General features: G+C 42.0%; 1 protein-coding gene across 1 annotated transcript; it reads left to right on the forward strand.

The window, feature by feature from the left end:
* Window positions 1-11,492: 11,492 nt before the first annotated feature.
* Window positions 11,493-21,033, forward strand: si:ch211-156j16.1 (uncharacterized protein LOC564557 homolog). Its single transcript, XM_041846162.2, has 4 exons — window positions 11,493-11,978; window positions 17,114-17,485; window positions 17,826-17,934; window positions 19,581-21,033. Exons 1-4 carry the CDS (start codon window positions 11,912-11,914, stop codon window positions 19,585-19,587), a joined length of 555 nt encoding a protein of 184 aa, XP_041702096.1. The 5' UTR covers window positions 11,493-11,911; the 3' UTR covers window positions 19,588-21,033.
* The last annotated feature ends 370 nt before the right edge of the window (window positions 21,034-21,403 follow it).

A 21,403-nucleotide genomic window follows, 5' to 3' on the forward strand; every position in this document is an offset into this window, starting at 1 on the left:
TTACAGTCTGAATTCAAAATGGATTCAATTGATTTTTTTGCTCACCCATCTACACACAATACGCTACAATGACAAAGTGAAAACATGTTTTTAGAAATGTTAACAAATTAATTGAAAATGAAATACAGAAATATCTAATTTACATTAGTATTCCCTCCACCCCCGAGTCAATACTTTGTCGACTCACCTTTAGCAGCGATTGTGAGTCTTTCTGGGTAACTGTCTTTCCACACCTGGATTGTGCAATATTTTCCTATTATTCTTTTCAATATTCTTCAAGCTCTGTCAAATTGGTTGTTGATCGTTGCTAGACAACCATTTTCAGGTCTTGCCATAGATTTTCAAGAAGATTTAAGTGAAAACTATAACTCGGCCACTCAGGAAAATTCACTGTCTTCTTGGTAAGAAACTCCAGTGTAGATTTCGCCTTTTGTTTTAGGTTATTGTCCTCCTGAAAGGTGAATTCATCTCCCAGTGTCTGGTGGAAAGCAGACTGAACCAGGTTTTCTTGTGCTTAGCTCCATTCCGTTTATTTTTTTATACTGAAAAATTCCCCAGTCCTTAATAATTACAAGCATACCCACAACATGATGCAGCCACCACTATGCTTGAAAATATGGAGAGTGGTACTCAGTAATGTGTTGTAGTGGATTTGCCCCAAACATAACACTTTGTATTCGGGACAAAAAGTTAATTACTTTGCCACATTTTTTGCAGTATTACTTTAGTGCCTTGTTGCAAATGAGATGCCTGTTTTGGAATAATGTTATTCTGTACAGGCTTCCTTCTCTTCACTTTGTCAATTAGGTTAGTATTGTGGAGTAACTACAATGTAATTGATCCATCGTCAGTTTTCTCCTATCACAGCCATTAAACTCTGTAATGGTTTTAAAGTCACCATTGGCCTCATGGTGAAATCCCTGAGCGGTTTCCTTCCTGTCCGGCAACTGAGTTAGGAAGGACGCCTGTATCTTTGTAGTGACTGGGTGTATTGATGCGCCATCTAAAGTGTCATAAATAACTTCACCATGCGCAAAGGGATATTCAGTGTCTGCTTTTTAAAGATGTTTCCCATCTACAAAATAGGTGCCCTTCTTTGTGAGGCATTGGAAAACCTCCCTGATCTTTGGTTGAATCTGTGTTTGAAATTCACTGCTCGACTGAGGGACCTTATAGATAATTGTACGTGTGGGGTACAGAGATGAGGTAGTCATTCAAAAATCATGTTAAACACTATTACCGCACGCGGAGTGAGTCCATGCAACTTATTATATGACTTAAGCACATTTTTACTCCTGAACTTATTTAGGCTTGCCATAACAAAGGGGTTGAATACTTATTGACTCAAAACATTTCAGCTTTTGAAAAACATAATTCCACTTTGACATTATAGGGTATTGTGTGTAGGCCAGTAACAAAAAATCTCAATTTCATCCATTTTAAATTCAGGCTGTACAACAAAATGTGGAAAAGGTCAACGGGTGTGAATACTTTCTGAAGGCACTGTAAATTAAGTGAAATTCTGTGGATTGAGGACATAAGGAGTCTCGTGTACCAGGTGAACTTGGCTGGTGAACGAGAATACTAGAATGTGACTGCAGTTGAGGGTTAGATTAATTTGGCCTGTCTCTTACAAAAAGAAAGTGGCCTGTTATCCTGTTCTCTAAATGACCACTGGGCTAGTCGGTTACAGATTGGCAACATTTAGATTCTCTACCCTTCTACCGAAGTGTGCAATCGTACACTCGCCCCTAATAGCTTTAAAAGGAATGAACTGGTGTGAAGAATATGGTGGAAACTCCCTCCAGCCATCCAATGCTTTTAATAGAGGGGGAGTAATTGAGTGCCCATTGCTGGAGAAGGGTACCCACTGGGAACACACTGGTTGAATCAACGTTGTTTCTACATCATTTCAATGAAATTACGTTGAACCAACGTGGAAAGACGTTGAATTGACAACTGTGTCATTTCTGTCAGTGGGGTAGAGAATCGGAATGCAGCCATTGACTCTTAAAACACTCTTGACCCCTCAAAACACAGGTCAAATCCAGTCATGGGCGTTGGATGGGGACACGTAATGATTCCAAGGTGCCTCGTCATAGGATGTGAGAGGGTAAGCAGTTTTTGCACATTGCTGGACAATGTGGTACGGTAGCATCAGGTAGAGAAAATGGTTGGACTGCTAGGTCTAACCTCTCCCCTTGTCTTCTAATACAGTGGGGGAAAAAAGTATTTAGTCAGCCACCAATTGTGCAAGTTCTCCCACTTAAAAAGATGAGAGAGGCCTGTAATTTTCATCATAGGTACACGTCAACTATGACAGACAAAATGAGATTTTTTTTTCCAGAAAATCACATTGTAGGATTTTTTATGAATTTATTTGCAAATTATGGTGGAAAATAAGTATTTGGTCAATAACAAAAGTTTCTCAATACTTTGTTATATACCCTTTGTTGACAATGACACAGGTCAAATGTTTTCTGTAAGTCTTCACAAGGTTTTCACACACTGTTGCTGGTATTTTGGCCCATTCCTCCATGCAGATCTCCTCTAGAGCAGTGATGTTTTGGGGCTGTCGCTGGGCAACACAGACTTTCAACTCCCTCCAAAGATTTTCTATGGGGTTGAGATCTGGAGACTGGCTAGGCCACTCCAGGACCTTGAAATGCTTCTTATGAAGCCACTCCTTCGTTGCCCGGGCGGTGTGTTTGGGATCATTGTCATGCTGAAAGACCCAGCCACGTTTCATCTTCAATGCCCTTGCTGATGGAAGGAGGTTTTCACTCAAAATCTCATGATACATGGCCCCATTCATTCTTTCCTTTACACGGATCAGTCGTCCTGGTCCCTTTGCAGAAAAACAGCCCCAAAGCATGATGTTTCCACCCCCATGCTTCACAGTAGGTATGGTGTTCTTTGGATGCAACTAAGCATTCTTTGTCCTCCAAACACGACGAGTTGAGTTTTTACCAAAAAGTTCTATTTTGGTTTCATCTGACCATATGACATTCTCCCAATCCTCTTCTGGATCATCCAAATGCACTCTAGCAAACTTCAGACGGGCCTGGACATGTACTGGCTTAAGCAGGGGGACACGTCTGGCATTTGAGTCCCTGGCGGCGTAGTGTGTTACTGATGGTAGGCTTTGTTGCTTTGGTCCCAGCTCTCTGCAGGTCATTCACTAGGTCCCCCCGTGTGGTTCTGGGATTTTTGCTCACCGTTCTTGTGATCATTTTGACCCCACGGGGTGAGATCTTGCGTGGAGCCCCAGATCGAGGGAGATTATCAGTGGTCTTGTATGTCTTCCATTTCCTAATAATTGCTCCCACAGTTGATTTCTTCAAACCAAGCTGCTTACCTATTGGAGATTCAGTCTTCCCAGCCTGGTGCAGGTCTACAATTTTGTTTCTGGTGTCCTTTGACAGCTCTTTGGTCTTGGCCATAGTGGAGTTTGGAGTGTGACTGTTTGAGGTTGTGGACAGGTGTCTTTTATACTGATAACAAGTTCAAACAGGTGCCATTAATACAGGTAACGAGTGGAGGACAGAGGAGCCTCTTAAAGAAGAAGTTACAGGTCTGTGAGAGCCAGAAATCTTGCTTGTTTGTAGGTGACCAAATACTTATTTTCCACCATAATTTGCATATAAATTCATTAAAAATCCTACAATGTGATTTTCAGGATTTTCTTTTCTCAATTTGTCTGTCATAGTTGACGTGTACCTATGATGAAAATTACAGGCCTCTCTCATCTTTTGAAATGGGAGAACTTGCACAATTGGTGGCTGACTAAATACTTTTTTTCCCCACTGTATAATCATAAAAAGAGCTCAGTGAGGGAAAGAGAGAATGGTAGACAATGCAGGATTAACAAGAAATAAACAGACAAAATTATCAAATGAACTGCATTTGAACTGTGAAACTTAAAATTGTCAGTGTGTACAAGTGTGTTTTGTCCTCTCGGTATCCCGTTAGTATACCTACATTTACAGAATTGAAATCGTATCCATTCAACAATGCAAATCAGTATTTAACGAATAGATACTGTAATGACGATGATTATGAAACGGGACCCTAAAGTGCTCTTGTATCTTTGAATATAGTTACTCAATTGAGTTGCAATGTTCAAGACAACATTTCATTGAAGAAGAAAAAAATGCTCCTGATCATTTCTGTCAAGTGCAGTTTTTTTTATGATTAGCACATACAGTATATTGTATGTCAGTGTGTTATTGTGCTTACTGTAAATACTGTATGTCATTTCAATCATCCCTTTACCCTTCAGCGATGGGACTCATGAATGAGAGAAAATGGAGGGAGGGAAAGTATTTCAGTATTCCTCCTTCAAGAGAAACACAGTATGTATATACCTAGATATTGTATATATCATATGTGATCAAATGCATTGGCTTTTTGTGACACTCTTCCGTGTACTGCAGTCCGATATAATTGTTTCAATGTTTATTAAAATGTTAAGTGAACCTTTTTACTTCATCTACCTCCATTTTGTTATTTGTAGAAAGTTATAAAAATGTGCTACACAAGATACTTGGGTGCTACAGTTACATAAATGCATGTTTTCCTTTGTATTTTCTTCCTGCTCCTTCTCCTGCCCTTTCTCTCTTCAGGTTTTAAGTTGACAAATGGGTTGTTCCATCAATTCGGTGACTTTTGAGAAGGGTAACTTGGTCAATTTTAACATTGCCATAAATCACACATTTTCAACTTTATAAAAAACAGGTTTTCCCATCTCAGGAGGTTAAATTAAAAAATGACTATAGTAAGTGCCTATTATGTATCAAATAAAGTAACAGGGTTGATGATTTCAGCTTAAATTAGCTATAAATCCCCTTGTGACAGGGGGAATGAAAGCTTGTTGTGTGAAACAGGGAGTGGCAATTTAATGCAAGTTTCACAAAAACCACAAAACACCAGAACACCAAAAGAGTAGAACCAGCTCACCTGCTTTTACACTATATGATTTGACTATTAGATGTTCAATGTTTTCCTTTGAATATTTTTAAACAAATACTTTAATCATATTAAAATGAGAGTTTAGTTCACGTAACAGGTTTGACCTTAAAATGAGTGGCAGATGTAAATTCATCACTAATCACATGAAATAAATAATATTATTCAGAAATTACTTTGTCAAAGCAACAAAATAACTAGGGCTTTACAATGATGGTGAAACTTGGATACATTTTTGGATTAAGTGGGTTGAAATCTTCCTAGAAGTGACACAAGGTTGACGGAGGGATGTCAAAATTGTGAATTTTGGCACTTTAGCAAGCCTTTATTCATATAACAAATAGGATTTATTGAATGATCCATGTGGTCTATATTAAAAGGCACTTCATTTAATATAACAGGCTTTTATAATGCAATATTGGTGCACAATGTCTACTTAAAATATCAAAGGGACACAAAAGGCAATCTTTTTGTGGAACAACCCAAATATTGTCTTATTTCCTCACCTTCTAATCTTTACACTCCATGTTTATTTTTGTCCAACAGATGTCGCTAGTGTGCAAAGCTAGAGTTTGTTGCACTCTACTGTATTCAATGTAAACTCTTTGGACCACCATGCTCGAACGTGTTAAAGTCACAATGTTTTAACTGCTTTTACTGTTCTTTTTCATTGTGAAAACGTGTCAAAATCAAGTGGAGGCCACTCTCTGTCAGCAACGCATGTATGCTATCCTAAACCATTTAGTCAAACCACAAGAGAAATCTATTAAAATAGCATTGTAATGCATATAGACTTGTAATGCATATACAGTGGGGAGAACAAGTATTTGATACACTGCCGATTTTGCAGGTTTTCCTACTTACAAAGCATGTAGAGGTCTGTAATTTTTATCATAGGTACACTTCAACTGTGAGAGACTGAATCTAAAACAAAAATCCAGAAAATCACATTGTATGATTTTTAAGTAATTCATTTGCATTTTATTGCATGACATAAGTATTTGATCACCTACCAACCAGTAAGAATTCCGGCTCTCACAGACCTGTTAGTTTTTCTTAAAGAAGCCCTCCTGTTCTCCACTCATTACCTGTATTAACTGCACCTGTTTGAACTCGTTACCTGTATAAAAGACACCTGTCCACACACTCAATAAAACAGACTCCAACTCTCCACAATGGCCAAGACCAGAGAGCTGTGTAAGGACATCAGGGATAAAATTGTAGACCTGCACAAGGCTGGGATGGGCTACAGGACAATAGGCAAGCAGCTTGGTGAGAAGGCAACAACTGTTGGCGCAATTATTAGAACATTGAAGAAGTTCAAGATGACGGTCAATCACCCTCGGTCTGGGGCTCCATGCAAGATCTCACCTCGTGGGGCATCAATGATCATGAGGAAAGTGAGGGATCAGCCCAGAACTACACGGCAGGACCTGGTCAATGACCTGAAGAGAGCTGGGACCACAGTCTCAAAGAAAACCATTAGTAACACACTACGCCGTCATGGATTAAAATCCTGCAGCGCACGCAAGGTCCCCCTGCTCAAGCCAGCGCATGTCCAGGCCCATCTGAAGTTTGCCAATGACCATCTGGATGATCCAGAGGAGGAATGGGAGAAGGTCCTGTGGTCTGATGAGACAAAAATAGAGCTTTTTGGTCTAAACTCCACTCGCCATGTTTGGAGGAAGAAAAAGGATGAGTACAACCCCAAGAACACCATCCCAACCGAGAAGCATTGAGGTGGAAACATCATTCTTTGGGGATGCTTTTATGCAAAGGGGACAGGACGACTGCACCGTATTGAGGGGAGGATGGATGGGGCCATGTATCGCGAGATCTTGGCCAACAACCTCCTTCCCTCAGTAAGAGCATTGAAGATGGGTCATGGCTGGGTCTTCCAGCATGACAACGACCCAAAACACACAGCCAGGGCAACTAAGGAGTGGCTCCGTAAGAAGCATCTCAAGGTCCTGGAGTGGCCTAGCCAGTCTCCAGACCTGAACCCAATAGAAAATCTTTGGAGGGAGCTGAAAGTCCGTATTTCCCAGCGACAGCCCCGAAACCTGAAGGATCTGGAGAAGGTTTGTATGGAGGAGTGGGCCAAAATCCCTGCTGCAGTGTGTGCAAACCTGGTCAAGACCTACAGGAAACGTATGATCTCTGTAAATGCAAACAAAGGTTTCTGTACCAAATATTAAGTTCTGCTTTTCTGATGTATCAAATACTTATGTCATGCAATAAAATGCAAATTAATTACTTAAAAATCATACAATGTGATTTTCTGGATTTTCTCACAGTTGAAGTGTACCTGTGGTAAAAATGACAGACCTCTACATGCTTTGTAAGTAGGAAAACCTGCAAAATCGGCAGTGTATCAAATACTTGTTCTCCCCACTGTAGCACTCCTTTTAGTCCAATGTATGGGAAGTGAATGAGGAAAACTCGCCATTAGCTGAATCTAAGATCACAATCTGATGATGGAGCATGATGACGACATCTTTCTTGGTGTCATTTTGATCAAATTGAAATGCTTGCATATCATTGAATGAATGAGAATTCAAACAGCGGACAAACTTTGTTTAGTATGTATTTCTCTGCTCACTGTAAAGGTTTTGTGTTTAGTTTATTAGGATCCCCATTAGCTACTGCACATGCATCAGCTACTCTTCCTGAGGTCCACATAAAACATACAAATACATGATGAAGTACAGAAAAGTTATAGACAAGAACAACATATTAAAATTAGAGTTATATATTGGAAAGACACCAAGAGACAACAAAAATACTATTTACACACTATTCATATATACATATTCTTATATACAGTACCGTTAAATCATATCTTTAGAAAGAGGAGAGGCGCTGTGATTCAAGATTTGTTTTTTTAAAGCGAAACTTGCTTTTTGCCTGAGTAACCTCTGGTGGCAGAGCATTCCACTATGACGTGGCCCTATACATAACTGAGCGATGCATTAAATCTGTTTTTGGTTTGGGTACCGTGAAGAAACCCATAGTGGTGTGTCTGGTGGGGTATGTACATATATGCTACATTTGTGCACGCCGCAAATGACTGTTAATCGGGCCAGTGTAAATTGTATGTCAGCCCATGTGAGGAAAATTCAGAGGTGTCGGGAGCTGGTGCTTTTGTTCCGACTCCTGATGACCGGTCTTTTGGGCTCTGAGCTCTTCAGTACGGGTCATTCTACTGCCAATGTTTGTCTCTGGAGATTGCATGGCTGTGTGCTCGATTTTATACACCTGTCAGCAACAGGTGGGGCTGAAATTGCCAAATCCACTCATTTGAAGGGGTGTCAACATACTTTTGGCCTTAGATTATACAAGTTGTTAGGCATTTTCAACACAAACATTTTGTTAAAAGACTAGCAGAGAATTAGTCTTTCTCCTCAACCCTCAACCATGAAAAACTATCATGCATGTTGTTGTTAGTTCTGTGTGTGCAGTTAAGGGCACGGCGTGCTGCTTTGTTTTGAGCCACCTGCAGCTTTGCTGGGTCTTTCTTTGCTGCACTAGTACAGTTGATCTTTGTGTCAAAAACGCAGAACATATTTTTTTATAACAGACATACCTCTCCCCATCTTGACAACAACTTTGTCAATATGACGTGACCATGATAACCATCCAATGTTACTCCTAAGAGTTCAGCTTCTTCAACTTGTTCAATGGTCACACCCTTTATGCACAACTCCAGGTGAGTTTTAGGTCTAAGAGAATGCTTTAAACCAAATACAATGCTTTTGGTTTTAGATGTATTTAAGACCAAGTTTATTCTTAATTACCCATTCTAAAAGTGACTGTAACTCCTTGCTAAGAGTTTCAGTGAGCTCACTGCTGTAGGTGCTGATGTGTAGAGTGTACAATCATTAGCATACATAGTCATTTTAGCTTCTTGTAAGACAAGTGGCAAATAATTTGTTAAAATAGACAAGAGTATCGGTCCAAGGCAACTGCCTTGAGGGATACCGCACTGTACATATCTGATGTTAGAGAAGCTTCTATTGAATAATACTCTCTGAGTTCTATTGGACAAGTAACTCTCCAACCATGTGATGGCAGGTGATCTAAAGCCATAACAAGTTAGTTTTTTCAATAACAAATTATGATCAACAACATCAAAGGCTGCACTGAAATCTAAAAATGCAGCTCCGACTATCATCTTATTATCCATGTCTTTCAACCAATCATCAGTCATCTGACTGAGTCAGTGCAGTACATGTTGAGTGCCCTTTCCTATATGCATGCTGAAAGTCAGTAGTTAATTTGTTCTTTGAAAAATAGCATTGTATTTGGTCAATCACAATTTACTCCATCAGTTTACTAAGAACAGGCAGCAAACTGATTGGGCGGCTGTTTGAGCCACCAAAGGGTGCTTTACTATTTTTAGGTGGTGGAATTACTTTAGCTTCCTTCCACACCTGTGGACACACACACTCCTTTAGGCTTTGGTTAAAGATATGGCAAATAAGGGTGGCAATACAGCTGAGCTGGTCCTCTGTAGCTCAGCTGGTAGAGCACGGCGCTTGTAACGCCAAGGTAGTGGGTTCGATCCCCGGGACCACCCATACACAAAAATGTATGCACGCATGACTGTAAGTCGCTTTGGATAAAAGCGTCTGCTAAATGGCATAAAAAAAATAAAAAATACAGTTTGCTACCATTCTCAATAGTTTCCCATCTACGTTGTCTATACCTGGTGGCTTATCATTATTGATGGATAATAATACTTTTCCCACCTCATCCACACAAACTTGACCAAATTAAAAACAGCAATCCTTCTCTTTCATTATTAGATCTTCAATACACAAATACAGCGCCTTCAGAAAGTATTGACACCCCTTTACTTTTTCCACATTTTGTTGTGTTACAAAGTCGGATTAAAATGTATTTAATTGTAATTTCTTTGTCAACGATCTATACAAAATACTTTAATGTCAAAGTGGAAGAAAAATTCTAACATTTGTAAAAAATCAAAATAAATAATGAAAAATAAAACACTAATATATCTTGATTAGATAAGTATTCAACCCCCTGAGTTAATACATATTAGAATCACCTTTGGCAGCGATTACAGCAGTGAGTCTTTCTGTGTAAGTTTCTAAGAGCTTTGCACACCTGGATTGTACAATATTTGCACATTATTCTTTAAAAAATGCTTCAAGCTCTGTGAAGTTGGTTGTTGATCATTGATAGACAGCCATTTTCAATTTTTGCCATAGATTTTCAAGCCGATTTAAGTCAAAACTGTAACCAGGCCACTCAAGAACATTCAATGTCATCTTGGTAAGCAACTCCAGTGTATATTTGGCCTTGTTTTACGTTCTTGTCCTGCTGAAAGGTGAATTTGTCTGAATCAGGTTTTCCTCTAGGATTTTGCCTGTGCTTAGGTCTGTTCCGTTTCTTTTTGTCATAAAAACTACATTTCCAATGACAAGCATACCCATGATTGAAAATATGAAGAGTGGTTCTCAGTGATGTGTTATTTTGGATTTGCCCCAAACATAACATTTGTATTCAGGACATAAAGTTAATTTCTTTGCCATTTTTTTTAGCAGTTTTACTTTACTGCCTTATTGCAAACAAGATGCATATTTTGGAATATTTTTATTCTGTACATGCTTCCTTCTTTTCACTCTGTCAATTAGGTTAGTATTGTGGAGTAACTATAATGTTGTTGATCCATCCTCAGTTTTCGCCAATCACAGCCATTAAACTCTGTAACTGTTTTAAAGTCACCATTGGCCTCATGGTGAAATCCCTGAGCGATTTCCTTCCTCTCCGGCAACTGAGTTAGGAAGGACACCTGTATCTTTGTAGTGACTGAGTGTATTGATACACCATCCAAAGTAATTAATGACTTCACCATGCTCAAAGGGATATTCAACGTCTTTTTTTTTTACCCATCTACCAATAGGTGCCCTTCTTTGAGAGGCATTGGAAAAGCTGATCTTTGTGATTGAATCTGTGTTTGAAATTCACTGCTTGACTGAGGGACCTTACAGATAATTGTATGTGTGGTGTACAGAGATGAGGTAGTCGTTCAGAAATCACAGTATTATTGCACACAGAGGGGGTCCATGCAACTTATTATGTGACTTGTTAAGCACATTTTTACTCCTGAACTTATTTAGGCTTGCCTAAACAAATGGGTTGAACACTTACGGACTCATGTTTTGTCAAAACATTTCTCAATTGACAGTATGTCAAGACCTAGTAGCTGAGGAATGGAATTGTTTTTCAGAAATGTTATGTTGTGCTGCATTTTTATTTTATTTTGTGCGGGGAAAAAGGTATCTGTTTTGAGGGTATATTTGTATGCAACTAATTGCGTATGTTTTTGTGGTGTCTACCTTGTGTATAAATATATTGGTGTATTTACTTATATATTTCTGTGTGTGCTGCTGGTATTGCAGGGCAGTCTGCAGTCAGCGCTGACTGGACTGTTCAAGTTGGGAGGCAGGACCAGGGCAGAGACCACCTTACACTGCCCAGCCCCCCACTCACCATCACACCCCCCGACAGTACCAGCACCCCTCCTCCACTCCCGACACACTCACACTCTCTCTTTCCCTTGCCCTGTGCCTGTCTCTCTCCATTCTACCAAGCAGCCGGCCAGACCTCTTCTCTCTCTCTCTCTCTCTCTTCTCCTGCCCTGTCGACATCCATCGAGCGCTCCACGCCTTTCTCCCTCAGCCTCCGAAGCCGTGCCCGTCTGCCGTTACTGCTGCTGACCATCTGTGTCTCTATCTACAACTGCAACAAGTTCCCTGGGACTTTTTTGGAAACTTTTTCCTCAAGACCTTTTCCTTTTTTGCTATCTCCCTGGAGACGGCAGTACATGTGGTGCTGTGTGTGAGAGGGTCTAGTGTTGCTCTTTGCCCTGGGGTCTCTGTACACCATTGACCAGAGGAGAAGACTACTTGTCATCATGATCAAAGTTCAGCTGCTGCTTCTGCTGGCCCTGGTCGGCCCCTTCTGTGCCGTCGCACACGCAAGTAAGTCAACACCCAGGGTTCGAGCCCTCTTGTGTCTTTTCTGTCTGGCCACTCTGCCTGGCTTTCACACACTCTCACACACCACACCTCTCTTCTCACACCCTTTGTCTGTTTGGCTTGTGTCCTGCCGCGTCCTGAATTTGAATCTTGGGGCTGCTCTTAGTTCTTTGTCCTTAGTTCTAAAGTTTCTCTCTCAAGGAAGAGTGAACACACCTTCTCTTTGGTTTGTTTGATGTATAGTTTATTTTTATTTAGTTTTTCACAGTAGTTATTTTTTCATTTGAAATGTGTACAACTGTGGTATCGGCCTCTTGTATTCTCCTCTGGAGTCTCCACTAGATATAAGTTGTGAGTTTCATTTAGCAGTGAATTGCTTTGGCTCATCCTGGATGGAAAAAGAAGAGGTCTGGCTGAAGCTGTTAATGTAATAAAGAGGGGCGACTGGGTGGATAGTCTGTGTCGATTCTAACAGTTCCCTCTCTCCTTCTCTCCCTCCCCCCACACCCCTTCCCCAAGCCTCGGGGAGGAGGAAAAGTTGGATTTGGAGACTGTGATGAGGGAATGTGATGTAATGGTGTGAGGTCTTGTGCCTCGTGCACATGATTTCTTGGCTGCTGGCAGTGAGAAAAAGGAATATCCTTTGGAAGGCTACCAAACATTGCTCGGGTCTGACCTTATATACACACTGTACACGTTTATCCGAAAGCATATCCCTCCCTATCTTTCTCTTTCCCTCTCCCACTCTCCCTTGCAAGTCCTAGGTAGGAAAGCCTTTCCCCATGGGGAGGGAGGGAGAAAAGTGAGCAGAGACAGTACAGAGTGCAGCAGGGCTGGGCTAGTTTGTGTGTGGGTATTAATAGAGGGTAGCTCTATATTTAAGACTGTCATATGGATGGGAGCGTGAGAGAGAACACCCGGCTACGTGAGGGCTTAACAGTGAGGGCTACTGCCTGCTGCCCCACCCCTACCGCATGTTGTTAGACTGACAGGGCCCACCACCCCCTCCACATTTACCCATCTTTGGCAGGGTATCAAGCTTTACCAGCACCCCTCAACCCCCATTCCGGCCGCCCCCTCCTCTCCTACTATTCCCCCTACTTTCGGTTGATGAGTCTAGGGCTGGCCCAGGGGGCAGTTGAGGGGGGTTTATTTTTAAACGGCAACCTTTACCGACCAGAGGCAGCCCTTTTCACGAAGGCCCATTTTGGAAGAGCGTTAACTCCTAAAGCTGCTCCTCTCTGCTCCACGCCCTGACAAATAAAATGCAAATAATATGAATAAAATAAGTAGAAAAACCTGCACACGCTCCGAACAGAGCCTGTTGATTCTTTCTACCCACTTGACTCCCTATGCATTTCTCGCCCAAGCCCCTCCTTCCTCATAATGAGCTTTGTCTGAGCCTCTTGCCTTCAAAAGACTCACTCCAACACATCTGGCTAAAGACCCGGGTCAATACCCTCTGTCCATGCGTGCTTGTATAGTGATTCAAGTGTGCGCTCACACACTAAAAATGAGACGCACGCTGTAAAATCAACTCAGGAAAGCATCGCTTACGTCACCAGCGGGCCTTTTTTTATGCTATCCAAAATGTAAAGTTTGAAGTTGTAGACCTGCCTCTTTTATGCCAAATCTGTGCGGAGAGAAAATACAGATCTGTTTGAGTCGGCCAAGGCGGAGGCCATTTTAGCTTGTGAACGCGGTAGCCCCAGACAGAGGTGTAGGGTTGGTGTGGCAGGCACTGACAGAGAGGGTAATTCAGCCCTGCCATTAGACCGAGAGGGCACCTCCACAACATAGCCGAACCAAGGGCTTGTGTGTCTTCACTGTCAGAGTGAACATGAATGTCTCACTCCTCTAGCACCTACGCCACAGGCTCAGACACAGAGTGAAGAGAAAAACAAAAATAACTTATACAACAGTGAACTGATGGTATCATGTGATGGCTTTCTGGACTTTCACTTGATATATTGCTAAAGCTCCCTTGATATATTTATTGTGGCTCCTTTTAAGCCATCTCAATTAATATTGCTGTATTTATTTTATTTATTAAGGATCCCTATTAGCTGCTGCCAAGAGGAGGGGGGGGTTAACTTAATGTACTGTTAAAGTCTACTTAATAATAGATTAATGAGTTTCACTGGATTTATCGCTATGTTTGTTTTGGTGACTCCATATTTCACAGCAGTCAGCTTGAGATATATTGGTGATATTTAGCCTATATATTTTTTAAGTTCACAGGATAAACGGCTCGATAGAAGTCTTGTGCCATTGGTGACCTTGATTTTGTTTGTTTTAAATGACATGGAAACAACGTTGATTCAACCACTCGAGGAAAAAAACATGGCCTGTATGTAGACACTATTGTGTCTAAGATAAGAGCCAGTGGGAATATTCCACTCTGGCTATCGGATCTCTCCCACTCAACTCAAAGTGCAACTCCTACGGTTAGCATGGGAGGCTAGCGGTACTGCGCGGGCCATACCGTGATGAGATGGGATGGGGCCACAGCAGACACACTCCCTCACACGTCTGCAGATGGGCCCTTCCTGTCTACAGACAGTTTAGCACAGGCATATCTCCCCCCTAAACTTACACACACCCACACTCGCATACACACACACACACACACACACACAGGGGAGTCTCAGTGGCAGCTGATTGTGATGGTGATGGATGTGTCCTGCTCCCTCCCTCTCTCTCACACTGTATATTTTTCTCTCTCCCCCTCTCTGTCGTTCTCTCTCACGATGCCATTACTGTCCGACAGGCAGGATCCCGACCCCATATGGGCCCCACTGCTTCTTCCGGCCCTTTGCTGTATTCTGTCACTCTCTCACTTTTCACTCTCGCCCCTTTGCCTGTTTGCCTGCCTTTTATGGTCCCCCCCTCCTCCCCAAGGAGCTTGTTTGAGAGAAATGTTAAATCAGGGTCAACGAGACAGACTTTTAATGCCCAGCGGTGATTTAGGGAGCTGATGATACACACACACACACACACACACACACACACACACACACACACACACACTGAAACTCAAGCATTCACACACCATTGGAGGCTGGTGGGAGGAGCTATAGGAGGACGGGCTCATTGTAATGGCTGGAATAGAATAGGTGGAACAGCATCAAACGTGGTTTTCATGTTTGATGTTTGATACCGTTCCATTAATTCCATTACAATGAGCCTGTCCTCCTATAGCTCCTCCCACCAGACTCCTCTGTCACAACCACACATCTGCTCTGAGGTCAGGCTATGATGGGACATTAAACCAGAGACAGACTGTAGAACTAGGCCCCTGTTCATGGAACAGGACGAGTGAGAGAGCGAATAAACGAAAGTGGCTGCCGCTGGTCTCTCTATACCATTCCTGCTTCCCTCCTCCGTTTTACACCGCTCTCTCTCCCTCTCCACATCACCCCGCTCTCCTCTTGCAGAGCTAACATTACAGCATTCCCAAAATCTTTATCAGGAGCAACTTCATCCACGGGGTGGAGGCGGGGCAGGGAGAAGATAGGGAGAAAGAGTGGTAGTGGGATGGAGAGAAAAGTACGGTGGGAGAGAGATATAGAGAGAGGGAGAGGTAGTGAGTGGGGGAGCATAGTGGTAAGGAGGGGCGGGAGAGAGCGAGAGAGAGGGAGACAGGGCAACAATCCTGTTCTCTTACTCACTAGCACAGCTGTATTACCCAGCACAGTTGGAAGGAATGTTATTTTTAACCTCGTAAAGCATTCTCTATTGTAAAGGGTTTAGAAGAATCAGTGGAAAACGGCAAAGAAATGATGTCAGGTTTTAAGTTTAGACAGATCGGAGTTCAGAGACATTTCGAACTGCAGATTCGAAAGGGCAAAGAGTACTCTCAGGAAAAAGGAGAGAATGCAGCAGAACATGTTGCAAGTTTACCATAATTTCAGTCCTCCACTAAAATGGACTTCTACTTAATAATTTTGAAGCTGCACTGTCCAAGCAAAGCTTTCAGTTGTGGTCTGGAAGGGAACAGGCACAGATAGGACTTGATATGTAGAGTGCTACAGTAAGGTCTCACTCAGCTTCTATTTTGCGGTCCAACCCTTTGAACAAAGAGGCTATTCTTATTACAAGAGGGTTTCATACAATTATAGGATAGATTATAGTACATTTCACTACAAGCATTGACAGTCCACTGAGCTCAGCTCAAAGAGCTTCCTTTCCAACTGTTATTGCCATCCAAAAATGGCCAGATGAGAGGATTTTTTAAAGTTGAGATCGTGTAGATCTTTGGTCTCTCTGGTAACATCACAAACAACTAATTCGAACACATCCGAGTAATTTGGATGACGTTTTCTCAAGCAATCTGCAACAACTGTTAAGCACCTAGTTGTGGTGTTTTATACTGAAGTGTCCATTGTTTCTTACCCCTCTTGGTGTTTTAATGGTATGGCCTCATCTGCTGACTTCCTGCCATCCCCATCCAGGGCCTGTTAAGGTGGAGACTCCATGAACAGCAAATGAGGCAGAGGGTGTGGCATGCGAGTGCGCAAACACGGCCCAAGACAGGATGGAGAGGGGCGGGGTGGGTGGGACTGGGGAGGAGGAGGGAGGACCAACGTTTGTTCAGTCATGGGATGTGGCAGCCATGTTCTCACTGCTACTGATGAGTCAAGCCTTAGGCTTGGGAACATAATGTCGAAGAAGAATGTTAATATTTATGTAGTTTTTCTCTCAAATTCTCTCACCATGCCCTTGCAATGAGGGACTTTCCAACCGTCATTCTCTTTTTCCAGCTACTACATTTCAAAACTATTGTGAAATGACAGAGAGAAACCAAATGGTGAATAGGACTCCACGAGCTGTTGTTTAGGGGATTAACATCACATTGTGGTCCTCTGTAGCTCAGCTGGTAGAGCACGGCGCTTGTAACGCCAAGGTAGTGGGTTCGATCCCCGGGACCACCCATACACAAAAATGTATGCACGCATGACTGTAAGTCGCTTTGGATAAAAGCGTCTGCTAAATGGCATATTATTATTATTATTATTATTACATTCAAAAAGAAATTATCATGTATGTCATCAACAAATGTAGCCTTTCTCTTCAGCATGTGCGAATATTGTTAATTTGCCTCTACCAGTCTCTGACCTCTCTTTGCTGTCCCTCAGGCACACTGGTGACACCAGTAGAGCTGGTGACAGACGCCCCTGCTGCTCCCGAGGCCACCGTGGCCCCCAAAGAGGAAGATCCCGTAGTCACCGATGCCCCGGCAGCTGAACCCGAGGCTGCGGCCGAGGAGGTCGTAACGGACACCCCTGCCACCGAAGAACCCGCCGCTACCGAGGCTGCTGCCCCCGAGGCGACGGAGGTCGCTTCTGTGGAGACCGAAGCCCCTGCCGCCGCCACTGAAGCTGCCAAGCAGGAGACGGCCGCAACAGAGGCCCCTACCATCATCACCGAGGCCCCGGCGGAACCCGAAGCCGAGGCCACGGCAGCTGCAGAGTCTGAGGAGGAGGAGGTGGTGGTGGAAGAGCCAGAGGGTAAGGACTGAGGATCTCAGGATAGGAGATATCTGCAATTAGATAGAGATATAGAGACACCATGAAGCTGAGGAAATCCTCCCGATGCTACAGTCTGTCTGCTCCCATAGAGGGGAATCAAATAGAGGCCAAGGATATGTAGAGCTCAAGACACCATGAGATTGCTCTGCCCCCTGGTCTCTTAATTTCTATTCTTGCCTTTTAGTTGATGTTGTCTTTGTTCTGTCTTTCCCTCTTTCCATTCATTTTTTCCTTCTCCTCTTGGTTTCCTTCCTGTGTTGTTGTTTCCCTATTGAGGTCGGTCTGCTGGAGTAACTCAGCCTTTGTGTTCCTTCCACAGAGGGTATGGGCTCTGGACAAGTGGTGGGTATTGTTATTGGTGCATTAGTGGCAGTGATCGTTGTCATCGCCGTGGTGATCGCCGTGGTGAGGAGAATGGGTAAATACTCGTAAGTACCTCCAAGGGATACACATATTGAACTAGAATGAGTCATTCTATGTCTATGGATACACACGCACATTCATATGCAGGCATGCACATGCACGCATACACACTCTGCATGTCCTGTTTGCCTTGTCATGATCTTGGGAGAGGACTAAGCATGCTGTAGAAGCATGAAGCTACCATAAAACCATGCACAATAAAACCATGCACAATACTCCACAACTTATGCATGCAGATACATACTCTGGGGAAGTAGATAAAGAGCCTCATTGCCAAATTCCCAAACTATCCCTTTAAGCCACTATGGTGAAATGGGTGTAGAGGGTGTTATGAAGAATGTAGTTTAATAGGTAAGACACAACCTGCATCACTTTTCAACCATAACTGGTCCTCTTAACATCAAAGATTCAAATAGAGGTGTGTGTATTCCTTTGAAAAGGAAGTTGTATTAACTTTTCAAATGGGAACAAGAAGCATGTTCCAACAGACCGCTGCTGTACTCTCTACAACACCTCTTCCTCTGAATACTGTCATATTTGGGGATGTGCTTGCCTGCTAACGGGGAACGTTTTCTATGCCATAGGGCTGCTGCTGCTGTTGCTAAGAAAAAGGCTGCCAAAAAAGAAAGCATCTTGGTTTCTGTAATTTTCTCTTTGATTGTTATCCCAGTTAATAATCTTAACCCCCTGACTCTCCATGGTCCAACATCACAGACACATAACAAAGGCTGCATCTCAAATGGCACCCTATTCCCTGCACTACTTTCAAAAGTAGTGCACTATAAAGGGAATCGGATGTCATTTGGGATGCAGACAAACTGTCAGGCAGACAAACTGTCCGACAGGCTATTGGTTGCTACTCCTCTCTGAGACATCCACTCATGGGCCTATGAGCCATCAGGCATTGTTCATTCACTGAAACAAGTGGCTCTATTTGAGATTCAATTTCGGTCAAACGCCTTGTGTATTGAATTAGTAGGTCCATTTGATAAATGGTTTCCCTGCTGTGGTGGCAGAATTTTCCAGAAGACAGCCGTTTGGCTTTACATCGTTAATTGCGATTGATTATGTTGCCAATCTCGATCACATATTGGTCTGAAACGGAGTAACAATTCAAGGCTGTCATCTTGAATGTTCTACCTCGATAACTAATTCAAAAATATTTGTTGTTGTCATTGGTCCATTTTGAAACTCTTTGTTTGAATTGACTAGATTTGGAATATAATACATTTTACTTTCACAAATATCATGATTTCAAGTCTGTTTCTCCTTTTTTAAAACCATTGAAAACAAACAATATCCTTATCCCAAGCCATATATGTCTGTACAGTGTCCATAACCAAGATAACACCCAGTATAATGAAGTGTGTGACTTTTGAATTAATTAAATTAAAATAATCCGTGTTTTTCTTTACTCATTTTGGGGTCAATGGAGACTCCTTATATTTATGAATTATGACATTTCATTAAAAACTGCAGTATCTACTAAAAGTAATGTTATGTAGGTGCTGTGTTATCTTTAAAATCATAAACGTTTTATATTTTATTTTCCAAACCATCAACTGACATTTTTATGAGCTATAACCAGATGTTTATGTGTGTTGGCCTGTGTGTCTTACTCTCTCTTTCTCCTTCTCTTTTCATCCCTCAGCCCCTGAGGAGAAAGGCTGCAAGACAGGAAGTCCCCAAAAAGTTCTGGCAATTCTGAACTATGTAATTTCCTGTCATTAAACAAGCATGCTACTCTAACTTAACCAGGATCTTGGACTGTTGACAAAAGGAGGGGAAGGTGTGTGGGGGAGGATGGTTGCCCACCTCTCCTCTTCTCCCCCAACCCCAAGACAGAGCCATTGACATCAACGGTCCTGCCCAACCACACAGCAACCCCCCATACCAACAACCAAACTGAAAAAAAGGTTGCCCACAGGATGTCACAGTGAATTTCAGGGTCTTTCATTTGGATTCGTAAAAATAAGTAAGGGATTATCTAACTTGTGGTAGAAAACGCTCTCTCTTATGCAGTGGTGTGTACATTAACACAGATGTGCATTTGAGTTGGTGAAGAGGACCTAAAAACTATACAAAAAACGACACAAGAAAAAATGGGAATATGGAAAAAAAGGAGACGGGAGAGAATGTTGTGAATTCCATAGGGTGTATATACCATGCAAAGGGACTATAGTTATTACTTTATCATATGTTGCAGTTGCTCACTATAGCATTCAGTATATGGAACATTGCAAAGCAGCCATAGGCTATTGTGGCCAATGGACCTAACTGAAAATCCTTCTGAAAAACCAACCACATTAGTATTTTGTCACCTTAACACCTAGCCAATGAGTCCCTCACTACAGAAATGTTCAACAACTATATGAAGCACTGTATGCAGAAGTTGTACTGACATTGTGCTCATGTTCTGAGGGTTAGCGAGGGGCTAATGAAAAGACGCCTCATTTGCAAGTGTAACGTGACATTCTGCCAGCTTTAACACTGACATATAAAAACCTAATACATATCTGTGAAATTTAGCAGAAGGGTTTGTGCCACTGTCTCTGGTATTCCCTGCATCGTTTGGAGATTTTACTATTGAAGTACATTAATGTGAATTGACTGTACTTTAACTGCCACCCATTCCAATAGGACAGCTTTGACGACTTCAGGTTTTCACTGAAAAATGTGTTCCATTTACAGGTAGTGGTCAATAGCCCCCATTCTGCTAGCATTGTCGTTTACAATGTATACACCGTACTACTGCTTACTTTAGTTGGAATAGAGTATACACAATCTTTAAATGCAGCCCCCCCACACACATTTTCTTCATAGTCGTTAGTAGTCATTAATGGGTGTAAAAATAATTCAGTCTCAGCTTAGCTCCGCTTGCTTTAAGAACTCAGTTAATAAGTGCACTGAATGAGTGATGATAATTGTTTAATGAATCCGCTTTAGACACTGCAATCGTTTGCGACGACGTTTGTTTCCGCTTGCTCCATATGATCAACTCTAGGTCTTTAATTTTACTGTCTGATTTGTTTGACTCCTTTTATTTAATTGCAGTGTTTTTGATCGTACTGTTTCAATAAAAAAGTGAAAACACTCCACAAATACACTGTCTTGTGACTAGTTCTTAAAAAAAAATTGGTTGGTAGAATTTAAATGTTGCAGTCTTTGTTGCTCCTTTGTTTCTTAGCTGTTGCTTATCAAATTTGTTTCCATGACACTTTCTAAAGTAAAATACAATCCTAAGTAACTCTCCCTAGAATGTCCAACACCAAATAAGTGGTGGTGAAACAGCAAGTAATTAATTAGCTCATGATACTGCGATTTTACCCCAAACTGTTTCCCATAGTATTTAGTGTAAAAGTAGCACACACCACTACCCAGCTTGCAGAAGTCAGTGGCAAAAGCTGATTGGTCCAGTCAGGTAATGCATAAAAGTACAACACTATTCCAGTGAATCAAGACAAACAACGGTCA

The sequence above is a fragment of the Coregonus clupeaformis genome, chromosome 24, assembly GCF_020615455.1.
Source record: "Coregonus clupeaformis isolate EN_2021a chromosome 24, ASM2061545v1, whole genome shotgun sequence".
In the NCBI taxonomy this organism is placed as follows: domain Eukaryota; kingdom Metazoa; phylum Chordata; class Actinopteri; order Salmoniformes; family Salmonidae; genus Coregonus; species Coregonus clupeaformis.

Bases quoted from the DNA above. Each gene is read 5' to 3' on its own strand.
- si:ch211-156j16.1 (XM_041846162.2), top strand. From the start codon at position 11,912: ATGATCAAAGTTCAGCTGCTGCTTCTGCTGGCCCTGGTCGGCCCCTTC. The intron at 11,979-17,113 runs GTAAGTCAACAC...GCTGTCCCTCAG, and splicing joins CTGTGCCGTCGCACACGCAA to GCACACTGGTGACACCAGTA. The intron at 17,486-17,825 runs GTAAGGACTGAG...TTCCTTCCACAG, and splicing joins GGTGGTGGAAGAGCCAGAGG to AGGGTATGGGCTCTGGACAA.